The sequence below is a fragment of the Mobula hypostoma genome, chromosome 3, assembly GCF_963921235.1.
Source record: "Mobula hypostoma chromosome 3, sMobHyp1.1, whole genome shotgun sequence".
NCBI classification, from domain to species: Eukaryota; Metazoa; Chordata; class Chondrichthyes; order Myliobatiformes; family Myliobatidae; genus Mobula; species Mobula hypostoma.
In genome coordinates this window covers 112,274,906-112,295,214 of record NC_086099.1, presented here as the reverse complement: position 1 = coordinate 112,295,214, position 20,309 = coordinate 112,274,906, and the positions used below count along the sequence as shown (strand labels likewise).

The window sequence follows — 20,309 nt, the reverse complement described above, 5'->3', positions numbered from 1 at the left end:
GAATCCCCGCCCCCTGCTCCAATCCCTCAGCCATGCATTTATCCTCTGCCTCATTTTATTCCTATACTCACTGTCATGTGGCACAGGCAGCATCCCGAGATTACAACCTTCGAGGTCCTGCTTCTCAACTTCCTTCCTAACTCCCTGTTGTCTGTTTTCAGGACCTCCTCCCTTTTCCTACCTATGTCGTTGGTACCAATATGTAGGAAAAAGGAGGAGGTCCTGAAAGCAGACAACAGGGAGTTAGGAAGGAAGTTGAGAAGCAGGACCTCCAAGCTTGTAATCTCGGGATTGCTGCTTCCCACTTCCCATTCTCCTTCCCACTTCAAGATATTGCGGACGCGATCAGAAACATCCAGGACCCTGGCACCTGGGACGCAAACTACCATCACTGTTTCTTTCCTGTGTCCACAGAATTGCCTGTCTGACCCCCTAACTATAGAGTCCCATATCACTGCTGCCTTCTTCCTTTCCCTACCCATCTGAGCCACAGGGCACAACCACTTGCAACCAGGGCTCTGTGTCAGAGGCACAACCACTTGCTTCCCCCAGGTAGGCCGTTATCCCTCTCCCCCAACAGTACTCAAACAGGAATACTTATTGTTAAGGACAACCACTGGGGTACTCTAATACCTGCTTCTTGCCCTTCCCCCTCCTGACTGTTACCCACTTCTCTATCTCCTGTGGTCCCAGGGTGACTACCTACCTATAGTTCCTCTCTTGTCACCTCCTCACTCTCCCTGACAAGACGAAGGTCATCGAGCTGCATATCCAGTTCCCTAACGCAGTCCCGAAGGAGCTGCAGCTTGACACACCTGGTGCAGATGTGGTCGTCTGGGAGGCCGGAAGTCTCCAGGACCTCCCACATCTGACACCGAGCACAGAAAACCTGCCTCACACACATACTTTTAGTCTTTATTTTAAACAGATAACCTACCTAGCCTCGACCCCTTATAGCCAGAGCCTTCCTACTCTGTCTCCCACTAATTCGTCGCCTGCTCCTCCGACGCTCGCTCTGTAAATCTGTCTTCTTTTTAGACTCTTCCCGCTGTTCTCACTGGCCGACCTCCACGGGCTTGCACAGTCGTGCCCCGATCAAACCACTGAAGAGAAGGCACACGCTCAGACCGATGGTTTGAGATGTGTCTATTTTAATGCAAGAAACAAAGCGGATGAGCTTAGAGCACAGATCAGTACTTGGAGCTATGATGTTGTGGCCATTACAGAGAGTTGGATGGCTCAGGGGCTGGAATGGTCACTTCAAGTGCCTGGCTTTAGATGTTTCAGAAAGGACAGGGAAAGAGGCAAAAGAGGTGGAGTCGTGGCACTGTTTATCAGAGATACTGTCACGGCTGCAGAAAAGGAGGAAAACATGGAACGATTGTCTACGAAGTCTCTGTGGGTGGAAGTTAGAAACAGGAAGGGGTCAATAACTCTACTGGGTGTTTTTTATAGACCACCCAATGGTAATAGGGACATCGAGGAGCAAATAGGGAGACAGATTCTGGAAAGGTGTAAAAATAACAGGGTTGTCGTGGTGGGAGATTTTAATTTCCCAAATATCGATTGGCTTCTCCCTAGAGCAAGGGGTTTAGATGGGGTGGAGTTTGTTAGGTGTGCTCAGGAAGGTTTTTTGACACAATATCTAGATAAGCCTACAAGAGGAGAGGCTGTACTTGATCTGGTATTGAGAAATGAACCTTGTCAGGTGTCAGTTCTCTCAGTGGGAGAGCATTTTGGAGATAGTGATCACAATTCTATCTCCTTTACCATAGCATTGGATAGGAACAGACAAGTTAGGAAAATGTCTAATTGGAGTAAGGGGAAATATGAGGCTATCAGGCAGGAACTTGGAAGCATAAATTGGGAACAGATGTTCTCAGGGAAATATACAGAAGAAATGTGGCAAATGTTCAGGGGATATTTGCGTAGGTACTGCATAGGTACGTTCCAATGAGACAGGGAAAGGATAGTGGGGTACAGGAACCGTGGTGTACAAAGGCTGTTGTAAATCTAGTCAGGAAGAAAAGAAGAGCTTACGAAAGGTTCAAAAAACTAGGTAATGATAGAGATCTAGAAGATTATAAGGCTAGCAGGAAGGAGCTCAAGAATGAAATTCAGAGAGCCAGAAGGGGCCATGAGAATGCTTTGCCGGACAGGATTAATGAAAACCCCAAGGCAAGAGGATAAGACGTAAGAGAATAGGACCAATCAAGTGTGACAGTGGAAAAGTGTGTATGGAACCAGAGGAGAGAGCTGAGGTACTTAATGAATACTTTGCTTCAGTATGCACTACGGAAGAGAATCTTGGCAATTGTAGGGATGACTTACAGCGGACTGAAAAGCTTGAGCATGTAGATACTAAGAAAGGGGATGTGCTGGAGCTTTTGGAAAGCATCAAGTTGGATAAGTCACCGGGACTGGATGAGATGTACCCCAGGCTACTATAGGACGTGAGGGAGGGGATTGCTGAGCCTCTGGCGATGATCTTCGCATCATCAATGAGGACAGGAGAGGTTCCTGTAGATTGGAGGTTTGCGGATGTTGTTCCCTTATTCAAGAAAGGGAGTAGAGATAGCCCAGGAAATTATAGGCCAGTGAGTTTTACTTTAGTGTTTGGTAAGTTTTTTAGACATAGACATAGAATAATACAGCACAGTACAGGCCCTTCGGCCCACATTGTTGTGCCGACACTCAAACCCTGCCTCCCATATAACCCCCACCTTAAATTCCTCCATATACCTGTCTAGTAGTCTCTTAAATTTCACTAGTGTATCTGCCTCCACCACTGACTCAGGCAGTGTATTCCATGCACCAATCACTCTCTGAGTAAAAAACCTTCCTCTAATATCCCCCTTGAACTTCCCACCCCTCACCTTAAAGCCATGGCCCCTTGTTCTGAGCAGTGGTGCCCTGGGGAAGAGGCGCTGGCTATCCACTCTATCTATTCCTCTTAATATCTTGTATAAATTGATAGAAAAGATCCTGAGAGGCAGGATTTATGAAGATTTGGAGAGGCATAATATGATTAGGAATGGTCACCATGGCTTTGTGAAAGACAGGTTGTGCCTTACGAGCCTGATTGAATTTTTTGAGGACATTGTTGAAGATAGAGCTGTAGGTGTAGTGTATATGGATTTCAGCAAGGCATTTGATAAGGTACCCCATGCAAGGCTTATTGAGAAAGTAATATGAGGGCAGAATATAGTATTAATGGTAAGACTCTTGGCAGTGTGGAGGATCAGAGTGATCTTGGGGTCTGAGTCTATAGGACACTCAAAGCTGCTGTGCAGATTGACTCTGTGGTTAAGAAGGCATATGGTGCATGGGCTTTCATCAATCATGGGATTGAGTTTAAGAGCCGAGAGGTAATGGAGTACTGTGCTCAGTTCTGGTCATCTCACCACAGGAAGGATGTGGAAATCATAGAAAGGGTGCAGAGGAGATTTACAAGGATGTTGCCTGGATTCGGGAGCATGCCTTATGTGAATAAGTTGAGTGAACTCGGCCTTTTCTCCTTGGAGTGACAGAAGATGAAAGTTTACCTGATATAGATGTATAAAATGATGAGAGACATGGATTGTGTGGATAGTCAGAGGTTTTTCCCAGGGCAGAAATGGCTAGCACGAGAGGTCTTGGAAGTACAGAGGTGATGTCAGGGGTAAGTGTTTTACACGGAGAGTGATGAGTGGGTGGAATGGGCTGCCAGGGATGGTGGTGGAGGCGATTATGATAGGGTCTTTTAAGAAACTCCTGGCCAGGTAAATGGGGCTCAGAACATTAGAGGTTATGAGTAACCTTAGGTAATTTCTAAGGTAAGGACATGTTCGGCACAGCTTTGTGGGCCGAAGGGCCTGTATTGTGCTGTTTAGGTTTTCTATGTTTCTAACCATCAATGGGAAAATAGAAGTACATGCCTGTATGAACTTTCCATTGGAGGTTGGTGTATTATTGTTGGGTGTAGCAAGGTTCAATGGAAAAACTTTCCTTTACATGCTATCATGCGGATCATTTCAAAACATACATACATTGAGGTTCAAATGGAAAAGCAATAATAGAATTTTCATTTCACTATCTTTCATTATGATTAACAAATTAGATTTTGAATAATGCAGAAAAGTTATGATAAATGCAACATATATTGTGAGCTGTTTTAGTTCATTTGAATGTGAAGCGTTTGATTGACCAACCTTTTGAAAAGTGAGGTTGCTTCAAAAATCTTGAGTTGTGGCCCGACACCTTAACCAACGTGGCATTAAGTGAGGGAGTAAGAAAATCATTTGAAAGCTTTCTCTTCTGATACTGTTTATTTATTGGTATTTTTCAAAAATTGTTTAATAATGACACACAGAAAATTCTGGAGGAACTCTGCAAGTCAGGCAGTACATATGAAAATGAATAATCAGTCAATCTTTTGGGTTGAAATCTTTCATTAGGTCTGGGAATGTTGGAAGAAAAATCCAGAATAAAGGTGGGGGAGGGAAAGGAGGGTATCTTTTATAAACCTACTGACTCCCACGGATATCTTACCATGCTTCTTCGCACTCTGTCTCCTGTGATACTGCCATTCCCTTTTCTCAGTTCCTTCGTCTCCACCGCATCTGTTCCCAGGGTGAGGTGTTCCTTTCTAGGACATCAGAGATGTCCCCCTTCTTCAAAGAATGGTGTTTCCCTACTCCCACCATTATATCTGCCTTCACTTGCATCTTGTCCACCTTCCCATCAATTTAACAGGGATAGAGTTCCTCTTCTCCTCACCTAGCACTCCATGAGCCTCCGTATCCAGCAAAACATCATTCTTTGCAACCTCCACCATCTCCAAAGGGATCTTACCACCAAACACATCTTTACCTGTCCCCCACTCCCACTCTGTTTTCTGCAGGGATCGCTACTCTGTGACTCCCTTGCTCATTCATTCCTCCCCACTGTTCTCCTCCTGGAACTTAGCCCTGTAAGCAGAAGAAGCTATTCACATCCACTTTCACTTCCATTCCGGGCCCTAACTTGCCCTTCCATTTCACCTGCAAATCTCGTGTGGTTATCTGCTGTATCTGGTACTACTGATGGGACCTCCTCTACATTGGTGAAACCTGAGTTAGATTGAGGGCCCACTTTGTGGAGCACCTCCACTCCATCTGCAAAATGCTGGTATTCCCAGTGGCTGTTTTAATTCCAATCCCAATTGCTATTCTGACATGTTGGTCCAAGGCCTCTTCTGCTGCCATGATGAGGCCACTCTCAGCTTGGAAGAGCAACACCTCATATTCTGCCTAGGTAGCCTCTAACCTGATGGCATGAACATCGATCTCTCTGGTAATTTTTCACCTTTCTCTCTTCTCCTAGATATTCAATATTCAGGAGGGATAGACATGAAAGAAAAGGAAGTGGGGTAGCATTGCTGGTTAGAGAGGAGATTAACGCAATAGAAAGGAAGGACATTAGCCAGAAGGATGTGGAATCAATATGGGTAGAGTTGCATAACACTAGGGGGCAGAAAACGCTGGTGGGAGTTGTGTACAGCCACCTAACAGTAGTAGTGAGGTTGGGGATGGTATTAAACAGGAAATTAGAAATGTGTGCAATAAAGGAACAGCAGTTATAATGGGTGACTTCAATCTACGTATAGATTGGGTGAACCAAATTGGTAAGGGTGCTGAGGAGGAGGATTTCTTGGAATGTATGCGGGATGGTTTTTTGAACCAACATGTCGAGGAACCAACTAGAGAGCAGGCTATTCTAGACTATGTATTGAGCAATGAGGGAGGGTTAATTAGCAATCTTGTCGTGAGAGGCCCCTTGGGTAAGAGTGACCATAATATGGTGGAATTCTTCATTAAGATGGAGAGTGACATAGTTAATTCAGAAACAAAGGTTCTGAACTTAAAGAAGGGTAACTTTGAAGGTATGAGACGTGAATTAATTAAGATAAACTGGCAAATGACACTTAAAGGGTTGACAGTGGATATGCAATGGCAAGCATTTAAAGATCGCAAGGATGAACTACAACAATTGTTCATCCCAGTTTGGCAAAAGAATAAATCAAGGAAGGTAGTGCACCCGTGGCTGACAAGAGAAATTAGGGATAGTATCAATTCCAAAGAAGAAGCATACAAATTAGCCAGAGAAAGTGGCTCAACTGACGACTGGGAGAAATTCAGAGTTCAGCAGGGGAGGACAAAGGGCTTAATTAGGAAGGGGGAAAAAAGATTATGAGAGAAAGCTGGCAGGGAACATAAAAACTGACTGTAAAAGCTTTTATAGATATGTGAAAAGAAAAAGATTGGTTAAGAGAAATGTAGGTCCCCTACAGACAGAAACAGGTGAATTGATTATGGGGAGCAAGGACATGGCAGACCAATTGAATAATTACTTTGGTTCTGTCTTCACTAAGGAGGACTTAAATAATCTTCTGGAAATAGTAGGGTCCAGTGAGATGGAGGAACTGAGGGAAATACATGTTAGTAGGGAAGTGGTGTTAGGTAATTTGAAGGGATTAAAGGCAGATAAATCCCCAGGGCCAGATGGTCTGCACCCCAGAGTGCTTAAGGAAGTAGCCCAAGAAATAGTGGATGCATTAGTGATAATTTTTCAAAACTCTTTAGATTCTGGACTAGTTCCTGAGGATTGGAGGGTGGCTAATGTAACCCCACTTTTTTAAAAAGGAGGGAGAGAGAAACCGGGGAATTATAGACCGGTTAGCCTAACATCGGTGGTGGGGAAACTGCTAGGGTCAGTTATCAAAGATGTGATAACAGCACATTTGGAAAGCAGTGAAATCATCGGACAAAGTCAGCATGGATTTGTGAAAGGAAAATCATGTCTGATAAATCTCATAGAATTTTTTGAGTATGTAACTAGTAGAGTAGATAGGGGAGAACCAGTGAATGTGGTATATTTGGATTTTCAAAAGGCTTTTGACAAGGTCCCACACAGGAGATTAGTGTGCAAGCTTAAAGCACAGGGTATTGGGGGTAAGGAATTGATGTGGATAGAGAATTGGTTGGCAGACAGGAAGCAAAGAGTGGGAATAAATGGGACCTTTTCAGAATGGCAGGCAGTGACTAGTTGGGTACTGCAAGGCTCAGTGCTGGGACCCCAGTTGTTTACAATATATATTAATGACTTGGATGAGGGAATTAAATGCAGCATCTCCAAGTTTGCGGATGACACGAAGCTGGGCGGCAGTGTTGCTGTGAGGAGGATGCTAAGAGGATGCAGGGTGACTTGGATAGGTTAGATGAGTGGGCAAATTCATGGCAGATGCAATTTAATGTGGATAAATCTGAGGTTATCCACTTTGGTGGCAACAAAAGGAAAACAGATTATTATCTGAATGGTGGCCGATTAGGAAAAGGGGAGGTGCAATGAGACCTGGGTGTCATTATACACCAGTCATTGAAAGTGGGCATGCAGGTACAGCAGGTGGTGAAAAAGGCGAATGGTATGCTGGCATTCATAGCAAGAGGATTCGAGTACAGGACCAGGGAGGTACTACTGCAGTTGTACAAGGCCTTGGTGAGACCACACCTGGAGTATTGTGTGCAGTTTTGGTCTCCTAATCTGAGGAAAGACATCCTTGCCATAGAGGGAGTACAAAGAAGGTTCACCAGATTGATTCCTGGGATGGCAGGACTTTCATATGATGAAAGACTAGATGAACTGGGCTTATACTGGTTGGAATTTAGAAGATTGAGTGGGGATCTTATTGAAACGTATAAAATCCTAAAGGGATTGGACAGGCTAGATGCAGGAAGATTGTTCCCGATGTTGGGGAAGTCCAGAATGAGGGGTCACAGTTTGAGGATAAAGTGGAAGCCTTTTAGGACCGAGATTAGGAAAAACTTCTTCACACAGAGAGTGGTGATTCTGTGGAATTCTCTGCCAAAGGAAGCAATTGAGGCCAGTTCATTGGCTATATTTAAGAGGGAGTTAGATATGGCCCTTGTGGCTAAAGGGATCAGCGGGTGTGGAGGGAAGGCTGGTACAGGGTTCTGAGTTGGATGATCAGCCATGATCATACTGAATGGCGGTGCAGGCTCGAAGGGCCGAATGACCTAATCCTGCACCTATTTTCTGTGTTTCTATGTTTCTTCCATTCCCTACTCTTACTGCACTCAACCTCTCCCACTTACTTGGCTTCACCCATCAATTGTCCTCTTTCTCCTCCCCCTACCTTTTTTTCTGTCTTCTTCCCCCTTCCTTTCCAGTCCTGAAGAAGGGTCTTGGCCCAAAGTGTTCACTGTCTATTCATTTCCATAGATACTCCCTGATCTGCTAAGTTCCTCTAGCATTTTGTGTTGGTTGCTTTGGATTTACAACATCTGCAGTATCTCTTGCGTTTAGTAATGACAAATGTTTCCAAGTTTCATTGCAAACCATTGTTCTAATTTATTTACAAGTCAATATGTTGAGTGGATGCTAATGCCAAAGTAAAAATCCAGATAGTACAATTTCAAGAGATATCAAAGTATGAAATTGATTTATTTACTGAGTAACTGGACAAAGCATCCTTTGCTCTTTGAATAAAAATCCAGTTTCTTTAAAATGAGGGTAATTAATCACATGTAACTTAAAATTACCTGTATTTTGTGACTAAATTCAGAGTTCTGAGCAAAAGAAAAAATTTTGTCAATGCCAACAGCTTTCAGAAATCTATAATTCTCCACTTGTGGCTGTTACTTTCTTTTCTCTATCCTGGCTCAGTGGGATGGTGTCAGCTGTAAAAATATCTACCCCCTGCTGGTGTTGCTCAGTAACTTTGAAGCAAGTGTTTTAAGAAAGGAAACTGAATTTGCAGTCCCCCATTTCTGTAAAATGATCTATTGAGAAAATGGCACAAATCTTAGCATGTTATTATCCAAACAGTAATGATAACTGAAAGTCAGATTTTAAAGTTTCTTTGCCTCCACAAGGCAAATAGACAACAGTCAGTAAACACAAAATAATCTGCAGATGCTGGGGTCAAAGCAACACTCACAACATGCTGGAGGAACTCAGCAGGTCATGCAGCATCTGTGGAAACGACGAGTCGATGTTTCGGGCCGGAACGCCTCGTCAGGACTGTAGAGGGAAGGGGCAGAGGCCCTTTAAAGAAGGTGGGGGGAGGGTGGGAAGGAGAAGGCTGGTAGGTTCCCCTCCCCCACTCCTTTATCTCTCCCCCCACTGGTTTTTCACCTGGAACCTACCAGCCTTCTCCTTCCCACCCTCACCCTACCTTCTTTGTAGGGCCTGTGCCCCTTCCCTCTACAAACCTGACGAAGGATTCCGGCCCGAAACGTTGACTGATCGTTTCCTCGGATGCTGCCCGACCTGCTGAGTTCCTCCAGTGTGTTGTGAGACAATAGTCAGGCTCAAGACTTTCCCACAGATATCGTAATGTACTTTCACTGTCAGGAATATTAATTAAATATTCTGCTTTTAAGATCTGAATAAAATAAATAACTTGGTATACAAATTTTGACTTAAGATTCAACCACTTGAAGCATGGATAGTTACTGTCTATTTGTAAACTGACATTTTAAATGTATCTATTTCGCATTTTAAATTCTGCTTTTCTGTTTGCTTAAACTGTGTACGCAAACCTGTAATGAATAAAGAGCATTTTCTGTTTATACTGTTTAATCTGCAGGAGGATCAAACTCCGTTACACATTGCCTCCAGGCTGGGTAAAACTGAGATTGTGCAGCTGCTACTGCAGCACATGGCCTTCCCAGATGCGTGCACCACAAATGGCTACACCCCACTGCACATTTCTGCCAGGGAGGGGCAGGAAGATGTGGCTTCCATTCTTCTTGAGGCTGGTGCTTCACACTCATTGGCCACAAAGGTAAATTATCATTTGTTGGATTGAGAGAGAGGAATGATGACCTAATATTGAACTGTAACGCGATAAAATGACACAGTGATTACTGACTCACTTTGTGATAATATACTCAAACATTGATATGTTTATCAGCTTTTAGCATCGAAAATTGTGCAGACTGAATATCCTAGCATGGCAGATAAAAATAATTCATGGTCTTTTCATTGGCAATTTTTGGATTTTGGAATTTAGCATGATTCATCAAGTAACGAAGCAGTTCTTTTGTCACTTTGGTTATCTCACTTTCTCTTTCATTTGCCCATAAAATAAGTTCCTTCCACATATGAGCTTGGAAAATTCTCCACGCCAGCTTGAGAAATACTAGTTGTAAACCAAAGCAACTTGTCAGATTGAAAATGAGAGTAATCCAGTTACCTCTCCATTCCTGATGCTTTAAGAACCAGGCTATTCAGCTCATTGAGCCTGCTCCGCTATTCCATCATGGCTGATCCTGGATCCCGCTCAACCCCATATGCCTGCCTTCTCGCCGTATCCTTTACTGGCTGATCAAGAAGCTATCAACTTCTGCCTTAAATATACCCACAGACTTGACCTCCACCACAGTCTGTGGCAGAGCATTCCACAGAACCATTACTGCTTCAAAGAACATCCAACATAGAACATAGAAATCTACAGCACATTGCAGGCCCTTCAGCCCACAATGTTGTGCCGACCATGTAACCTACTCTAGAAACTGCCTAGAATTTCCCCAGCGCATAGCCCTCTATTTTTCTAAGAGGCTCCTAAAAGACACCATTGTATCCGCTTCCAGCACTGCCACTGGCAGTGCATTCCACCTTTACTTACTACTGCTCCCTGAATTGATGAATACCTATCTTCCTACTTACGATTTAAGAATGTATTCTCTTTCATTAATTTTAGGAATAATGTCTCCAGTTTAATCATGTAATTCATTGGAAGTTGATTCATGTGATTTAACAGCAGAAAGATCAATGTTTTCCTCAATCAGATCACTACGTATCATAACGGTCGCCTCGCCTCACTACAGGAAGGATGTGAAAACCATAGAAACAGTGCAGAGGAGATTTACAAGAATGTTGCCTGGATTGAGGAGCATGCTTTATGAGAATAGGTTGAGTGAACTCGGTCTTTTCTCCTTGGAGCAACGGAGGATGAGAGGTGACCTGATAGAGGTGTATAAGATGATGAGAGGCATTGATCATGTGGATAGTCACAGGCTTTTTCCCAGGGCTGAAATGGTTGCTACAAGAGGACACAGGTTTAAGGTGCTGGGGAGTAGGTACAGAGAAGATGTCAGGGGTAAGTTTTTTACGTAGAGAGTGGTGAGTGCGTGGAATGGGCTGTCGGCAATGGTGGTGGAGGCAGATACGATAGGGTCTTTTAAGAGACTTTTGGATAGGTACATGGAGCTTAGAAAAATAGAGGGCTATGGGTAAGCCTAGTAATTTCTAAGGAAGGGACATATTCAGCACAACTTTGTGGGCCGAAGGGCCTGTATTGTGCTGTAGGTTTTCTATGTTTCTAATAGAAACATAGAAACATAGAAAATAGGTGCAGGAGTAGGCCATTCGGCCCTTCGAGCCTGCACCGCCATTTATTATGATCATGGCTGATCATCCAACTCAGAACCCAGCCTTCCCTCCATACCCCCTGACCCCTGTAGCCACAAGGGCCATATCTAACTTCCTTTTAAACATAGCTAATGAACTGGCCTCAACAGTTTGCTGTGGCAGAGAATTCCACAGATTCACCACTCTCTGTGTGAAGAAGTTTTTCCTAACCTCGGTCCTAAAAGGCTTCCCCTCTATCCTCAAACTGTGACCCCTCGTTCTAGACCTCCCCAACATCGGGAACAATCTTCCTGCATCTAGCCTGTCCAATCCCTTTAGGATCTTATACGTTTCAATCAGATCCCCCCTCAATCTTCTAAATTCCAACGAGTACAAGCCCAGTTCATCCAGTCTTTCTTCATATGAAAGACCTGCCATCCCAGGAATCAATCTGGTGAACCTTCTTTGTACTCCCTCTATGGCAAAGATGTCTTTCCTCAGATTAGGGGACCAAAACTGCTCACAATACTCCAGGTGTGGTCTCACCAAGGCCTTGTACAACTGCAGTAGTACCTCCCTGCTCCTGTACTCGAATCCTCTCGCTATAAATGCCAGCATACCGTTCGCCTTTTTCACCGCCTGCTGTACCTGCATGCCCACTTTCAATGACTGGTGTATAATGACACCCAGGTCTCGTTGCACCTCCCCTTTTCCTAATCGGCCACCATTCAGATAATAATCTGTTTTCCTATTTTTGCCACCAAAGTGGATAACTTCACATTTATCCACATTAAATTGCATCTGCCATGAGTTTGCCCACTCACCCAACCTATCCAAGTCACCCTGCATCCTCTTAGCATCCTCCTCACTGCTAACACTGCCACCCAGCTTCGTGTCATCCGCAAACTTGGAGATGCTGCATTTAATTCCCTCATCCAAGTCATTAATATATATTGTAAACAACTGGGGTCCCAGCACTGAGCCTTGCGGTAATTTTCATTAATGTAATTTTCATTTCCTTTGAGCCAAATATGCATGCACTACCAGCAATTTGATAATAACTTCAGAATCCAGGTAAGTCTTTGTGTATGTTTTCTATATTGTAGGAAAGATTAGGATTTTCATCATTCATTCTGATTCAGTCAATCTGGAATTTCCAGAGATAATAAAACTGGAATGAGCTGGATGATAATGTGTTAACTGGATCAGAAAATTTGCAGATGAAACCAAGATTGGAGGTGTAGTAGACTGTCAGAAGGGCTGTTATGGATTGCAGAGAGTTGTGCATCAGCTGGAAAAATGGGCTGAAAAATATAGGACCAACCAGGAGAGGTCTGACACAGTGAACAGTAGGGCACTCAGGAGTGCGGTAAAACAATAGGATCTAGGAATACAGGTCTGTAATTCGTTGAAAGTAGCATCACAGTTAGATAGGGTCGTAAAGAAAGGTTTTGGCACGTTGGCCTTCATAAATCAATGTATTGAATACAGGTGATGGGATGTTATGTTGAAGTTGTATAAGACGTTGGTAAAGCCTATTTTGAGGTATTGTATGCAGTTTTGGTCACCTACCTTCAGGAAAGATGTAAACAAGGTTGAAAGAGTACAGAAAACATTTACAAGGATGTTGCTGGGACTGGAGGACCTGGGTTATAAGGAATATGTTAAGACTGTATTCTTTAGAACAGGGGTCCCCAACCTTTTTTGCACCATGGACTGGGTTATTATTGACAATATTCTTGCAGACCGGCCGACCCAGGGGGAGTGGGGGGTAGGTTTGCCAACGGACAAGAGTAACTGTCAAATATGTTGTGTTTACCCCGGGAAGACTAGAATTACCATGAAGCCTTGTGCGGGCAACTTGTGTGCGCATGCGTGTACGTGCCGATTTTTTTCCTACAAATTGTTTTTGGCGATTCTGTTCGGGGGGGGCGGGGTTGTTAATCACGACCGGAATATAGAAGATCAGTCAACTATAAGTCACTTTTTAGTGGCTAGTACACTCAATTTCGTTTCTAAAAGGGTTTATCCAACGAATTTAATATTAAACACACAGCGCATATTTTCCTCACATGAATATAGTGATAAGTCAATTATTGTATAAGTCACTTATAGGTCAATAGCATCATAACATTTTAAGTAACGTTTGGATATTAAATACACAGCACATATTTTCCCCGTATGAACGTATAAAATCATTGCGACAGACCAATATCGCTGAATCAGTGGTAGCCCTGGGCTTGTTTCCCTGCAACGAGACGGTGCCATCGAAGGGTGATGGGAGACAGCGATACTCGAAGGGGGTTCCTTACGTCCAGCCTATTCCGCAATTTACTTTTTGTTGCATTCATTGCAGAGATATGATGTTGGAAATGGAAGCAACGTTTTCAGTGCTTTCGTGGCTATCTCAGGATATTTAGCCTTGACTTTGATCCAGAATGCCGGCAGAGATGTTATGTCAAACATACTTCTCAGCCCGCCGTCATTTGCAAGCTCGAGGAGTTGATATTCTTCCTGCGCTGACATGGATGACGCGTGCGTAATGGCCTCGCGTGCGTTCAAGCTCAACAGTGTGTGACAGGGAATGAGGAGAAGTGCAGCTGACTCATATTGCCAAATCATATCGTTTCGTCGCGGCCCGGTAGCACGTGCTTTGCGGCCCAGTGGTTGGGGACCGCTGGTTGGAATGTGGAAAATTGAGAGATTTGATAGGTGTATAGAAAATAATGAGAGGTATAGATAAGGGTAAATGTATCACTCACAACATGCTGGAGGAACTCAGCAGCTCGGGCAGCATTATGGAAAAGATCTTTCGATCTTTTCCACGGATGCTGCTCGACCCGCTGAGTTCCTCCAGCATGTTGTGAGTATTGCTTTGATCCCAGCATCTGCAGATTATTTTGTGTTTAGGGTAAATGTATGCAGGCTATTTCCACTGAGGTTGGGTGGGGCTACAACCAGAGGTCATAGGTTAAGGGTGAAAGGACAGAAGTTTAAGGGGAACATGAGGGGAAACTTCTTCATTCAGAGAGCCATGAGAGTGTGAAATGAGCTGCCAGCACAAATAGTGCATCTGAGCTTGATTTCAATGTTTAAGAGAAGTTTGGATAGGTACATAGATAGTAGAGGTATGGAGGGCTATAGTCCTGGCACAGGTCGATGGGAGTAGGCAGTTTAAATGGTCTCTGCTTGGACTAAATGGGCTGAAGGGCCTGTTTCTGTGCTGTGCTTCTCTATGGCTCTGTATTGGTAGGGTAGGCATTAATAAATGGGTGATAACTCTACACATTTTCTCTGGAGTAAAGAATAAAGAAGCATTGAGCTGGGAAATTACCCATCAAACGGACTGTAATTAAGGCATCGGTGGAAAGAAGTTGGCCTATAGGAGGATACTTCTATTTGTTATCAGCTTGTCTAGCCAATAGATTTGGATGATTTTGTGGAAATATTCCTTTTAGGTCCTAATTTTATATAGTCCACATCTCAGAAGTGTACAAGAAAGCTGTCCAGTAGATGTAGAGCTTTGTGCCAGATATTTAAATATACTCTGTGCCCTGATATTTAAATACACTTTTCCACAACAGGCAGATGCTATGCTTTCACACAAGAAGTGATGGTGAATTTCATCATCAATGCCTGCCATCACTCAGGGGTAAATCCTGAGATTTTCCAGTGACATTTTACTGCTTACAGTAGCTTGGTACTTGGACTCGAACCATGTGCAATTAAATATTATTTGAAAACTAAAGCTCAATAATTGAGGTTGAATTGTCCTTAACTCTGGAGTGTAAATTATTTTAGAAAATGAAATATGGAACATAATTTTGATTGAACTCTTCGCCATTCATCCTATAGATTTGTTCAACTGCAATAGGAATTGTGGTTCAGCATTGAACATAAGAACGTGAGAAATAGGAGCAGGAGTAGGCCATCTGGATCAATGAGCCTTCTCTGCCATTCGATAAGATGGTGGCTGATCCGGCCATGGACTCATCTCTGCCTACCTGCCTTTTCCCCATAACCATTAATTTCCCTACTATGCAAAAATCTGTCCAACTTTGTCTTAAATATATTTACTGAGGTAGCCTCCACTGCTTCATTGGGCAGAGAATTCCACAGAATCACCACTCTCTGGGAAAAACAGTTCCTCCTCATTTCCGTCCTAAATGGCCAGTGGAAAGCGGCCAGAGCGTGAGTGGGCCAGTGAAATAGTGGAGCTTTGAGGCTTTGACTCGAGAGGGTTCGACGAGAAGAGGCGGAGGACAAGCTAGCTCGCAGTTAGTTTTTACAATGTCCTCTGAGACGGTGATGTGCCTCTCATGTGAGATGTGGCAGTCTTGGGGATCGCCCCTCTCCCGCAGAGTCACATCTGCCAGAAGTGCATACGGCTGAGCGATCTGGAAGACCGTGTAAGGAATCTGGAGCAGCAGCTGGATGACCTTCGACTCATAAGGGAGAATGAGGCAGTCATAGATGAGAGCTACAGGGAGGTAGTCACACCTAGGCTGTCGGAAGCAGGTCGTTGGGTGACAGTCAGAGGGGGGAAAGCGAAGGTGAGCAGACAGGTCGTGCAGAGCACCCCTGTAGCCATTCCCCTGAATAATAAGTTTACCGTCCTGGATACTGTTGGCGGGGACGACCCACCAGGTGTGAGCCACGGTGGCAGGGCCTCCGGCACTGAGTCTAACCCTGTGGTGCAGAAGGGTGGGACGGAAAAGAGGAGAGCTGTCGTCATTGGAGACTCTATAGTCAGGGGAGCAGACAGGAGATTTTGTGGACGTGAAAAGGACACCTGCATGGTTTGTTGCCTCCCGGGTGCCAGGGTCTGGGATGTCTCTGACCGGGTGCACGACATCCTGGTACGAGAGGGAAAGCAACCAGAAGTCGTGATACATGTTGGGACCAACGACATAGGCAGGAAGAGGGATGAGGTCCTGAAGTGTGAGTTTCGGGAATTAGGCAGAAGGCTGAAGAACAGGACCTCAAGGGTGATGTTCTCAGGATTGCTGCCAGTGCTACGTGACAGAGATGGTAAGAATTGGAGGAGATGGCAGTTGAATGCGTGGCTGAGGAGTTGGTGCAGGGAGCAGGGTTTTAGATTTTTAGATCACTGGGATCTCTTCTGGGGAAGGTGGGACCTGTACAGATTGGATGGGTTGCACCTGAACTTGAGGGGGAGCAATATCCTTGCAGGTAGGTTTGCTAGCATGGTTCGGGAGGGTTTAAACTAATTTGCGAGAGGGATGGGACCCAGAGCAATAGAGCAGTGAAAGAAGTGCATGGAGTAAAGCCAGATCTAACATACAGAGAGGCTTTGAGGAAAGAGAAGCAGAATAAACGGTGTAAAGACAGTAAGGTAGAAGGGCTGAAATGTGTGTACCTCAATGCAGGAAGCATCAGGAACAAAGGTGATGAACTGAGAGCTTGGATACATACATGGAATTATGATGTAGTGGCCATTACAGAGACTTGGCTGGCGCCAGGGCAGGAATGGATTCTCAATATTCCTGGATTTCAGTGCTTTAAAAGGGATATAGAGGGCGGAAAAAGGGAAGGAGGTGTGGCATTACTGGTCAGGGATACTATTACAGCTACAGAAAGGGTGGGTAATGTAGCAGGATCCTCTTTTGAGTCAATATGGGTGGAAGTCAGGAACAGGAAGGGAGCAGTTACTCTACTGGGGGTATTCTATAGGCCCCCTGGTAGCAGCAGAGATACAGAGGAGCAGATTGGGAGGCAGATTTTGGAAAGGTGCAAAAATAACAGGGTTATTATCATGGGTGACGTTAACTTCCCTAATATTGATTGGCACCTGATTAGTTCCAAGGGTTGAGATGGGGCAGAATTTGTTAAGTGTGTCCAGGATGGATTCCTGTCACAGTATGTGGACAGGCTGACCAGGGGGAATGCCATACTAGATAATGAACCGGGTCAGGTCACAGATCTCTCAGTGGGTGAGCATCTGGGGGACAGTGACCACCGCTCCCTGGCCTTTATAATTATCATGGAAAAGGATAGAATCAAAGAGGACAGGAAAATTTTTAATTGGGGAAAGGCAAATTATGAGTCTATAAGGATAGAACTTGCGGGTGTGAATTGGGATGATGTTTTTGCAGGGAAATGTGGGGACATGTTTAGAGATCTCTTGCGGGATGTAAGGGATAAATTTGTCCTGGTGAGGAAGATAAAGAATGGAAGGGTGAAGGAACCATGGGTGACAAGTGAGGTGGAAAATCTAGTCAGGAGGAAAAAGGCAGCATACATGAGGTTTAGGAAGCAAGGATCATCTGGGTCTATTGAGGAATATAGGGAAGCAAGAAAGGAGCTTAAGAAGGGGCTGAGAAGAGCAAGAAGGGGGAATGAGAAGGCCTTGGCGAGTAGGGTAAAGGAATACCCCAAGGCATTCTTCAATTATGTGAAGAAAAAAAGGATGACAGGAGTGAACATAGGATCGATTAGAGATAAAGGTGGGAAGATGTGCCTGGAGGCTGTGGAAGTGAGCGAGGTCCTCAATGATTACTTCTCTTCGGTATTCACCAATGAGAGGGAACTTGATGATGGTGAGGACAATATGAGTGAGGTTGATGTTCTGGAGCATGCTGATATTAAGGGAGAGGAGGTGTTGGAGTTGTTAAAATACATTAGGACAGATAAGTCCCTGCGGCCTGATGGAATATTCCCCAGGCTGCTCCACGAGGCAAGAGAAGAGATTGCTGAGCCTCTGGCTAGGATCTTTATGTCCTCGTTGTCCAAAGGAATGGTACCGGAGGATTGGAGGGAGGCGAATGTTGTTCCCTTGTTCAAAAAAGGTAGTAGGGATAGTCCGGGTAATTATAGACCAATGAGCCTTACGTCTGTGGTGGGAAAGCTGTTGGAAAAGATTCTTAGAGATAAGATCTATAGGCATTTAGAGAATCATGGTCTGATCAGGGACAGTCAGCATGGCTTTGTGAAGGGCAGATCATGTCTAACAAGCCTGATAGAGTTCTTTGAGGAGGTGACCAGGCATATAGATGAGGGTAGTGCAGTGGATGTGATCTATATGGATTTTAGTAAGGCATTTGACAAGGTTCCACACGGTAGGCTTATTCAGAAAGTTAGAAGGCATGGGATCCAGGGAAGTTTGGCCAGGTGGATTGAGAATTGGCTTGCCTGCAGAAGGCAGAGGGTGGTGGTGGAGGGAGTACATTCAGATTGGAAGATTGTGACTAGTGGTGTCCCACAAGAATCTGTTCTGGGACCTCTACTTTTCGTGATTTTTATTAACGACCTGGATGTGGGGATAGAAGGGTGGGTTGGCAAGTTTGCAGACGACACAAAGGTTGGTGGTGTTGTAGATAGTGTAGAGGATTGTCAAAGATTGCAGAGAGACATTGATAGGATGCAGAAGTGGGCTGAGAAGTGGCAGATGGAGTTCAACCCGGAGAAGTGTGAGGTGGTACACTTTGGAAGGACAAACTCCAAGGCAGAGTACAAAGTAAATGGCAGGATACTTGGTAGTGTGGAGGAGCAGAGGGATCTCGGGGTGCATGTCCACAGATCCCTGAAAGTTGCCTCACAGGTGGATAGGGTAGTTAAGAAAGCTTATGGGGTGTTAGCTTTCATAAGTCGAGGGATAGAGTTTAAGAGTTGCGATGTAATGATGCAGCTCTATAAAACTCTGGTTAGGCCACACTTGGAGTATTGTGTCCAGTTCTGGTCACCTCACTATAGGAAGGATGTGGAAGCATTGGAAAGGGTACAGTGGAGATCTACCAGGATGCTGCCTGGTTTAGAGAGTATGCATTATGATCAGAGATTAAGGGAGCTAGGGCTTTACTCTTTGGAGAGAAGGAGGATGAGAGGAGACATGATAGAGGTGTACAGGATAATAAGAGGAATAGATAGCTTGGATAGCCAGTGCCTCTTCCCCAGGGCACCACTGCTCAATACAAGAGGACATGGCTTTAAGGTAAGGGGTGGGAAGTTCAAGGGGAATATTAGAGGAAGGTTTTTTACTCAGAGAGTGGTTGGTGCGTGGAGTGCACTGCCTGAGTCAGTGGTGGAGGCAGATACACTAGTGAAGTTTAAGAGACTACTAGACAGGTATATGGAGGAATCTAAGGTGGGGGCTTATATGGGAGGCAGGGTTTGAGGGTCGGCACAACATTGTGGGCCGAAGGGCCTGTACTGTGTTGTACTATTCTATGTTCTATGTTCTATAAATCTACTCCCCCAAATCTTGAAGTTATGTTCCCTAGTTATAGTCTCACCTACCAATGGAAACAATTTTCCTGCCTCGATCCCATTCATAACTTTATATGTTTCTATAAGATCTCCTCTCATTCTTATGAATTCCAGTGAGTACAGTCCCAGGCGACTCAATCTCTCCTCAAAGTCTAACCCACTCACCTCTGGAATCACCCTGGTGAACTTCCTGTGCACTGCCTCCAAAGCCAGTATAACCTTTTTCAAGTAAGGAGACCAGAACTCCAGGTGCAGCCTCACCAGTACCCTGTATAGTTGCAGCATAACATCCCTGCTCTTAAATTCAATCCCTTTAGGAATGAAGGCCAACATTCCATTTGCCTCCTCGATAGGCTGCTGCACCTGCAAACCAACCTTTTGTGATTTGTGCACAAGCACTCCCAGTCCCTCTGCACATGCTGCAATTTTTTTACCATTTAAATAGTAATCTGCTCTTTCACTTTTCCTTCCAAAGTGGATGACCATGTATTTACCAACATTGTACTCCATCTGCTGGACCTTTGTCCACTCACTTAACCTATCTATATCTCTCTGCAGACTCGCTGTATTTTCTGTGCAATTTGCTTTTCTACTCAATTAGTATCATCAGCAAACTTAGATACACTATACTCGGTCCCCTCTTTTGGATCGTTAATGTATATGGTGAACAGTTGCGGGCCCAGCACCGA

General features: G+C 44.5%; 1 protein-coding gene across 5 annotated transcripts in view; it reads left to right on the top strand.

Annotated features, from left to right (window-relative positions):
• The window catches only part of LOC134344194 (ankyrin-2-like), a 978,678-nt gene that overhangs the window by 597,273 nt on the left and 361,096 nt on the right, over positions 1-20,309 (top strand). For all 5 annotated transcript variants that reach the window (XM_063043600.1, XM_063043603.1, XM_063043602.1 and 2 more), the window contains one exon: positions 9,629-9,826. In XM_063043600.1, the coding sequence (XP_062899670.1) occupies positions 9,629-9,826 (198 nt within the window). The remainder of the gene's footprint in view (positions 1-9,628; positions 9,827-20,309) is intronic.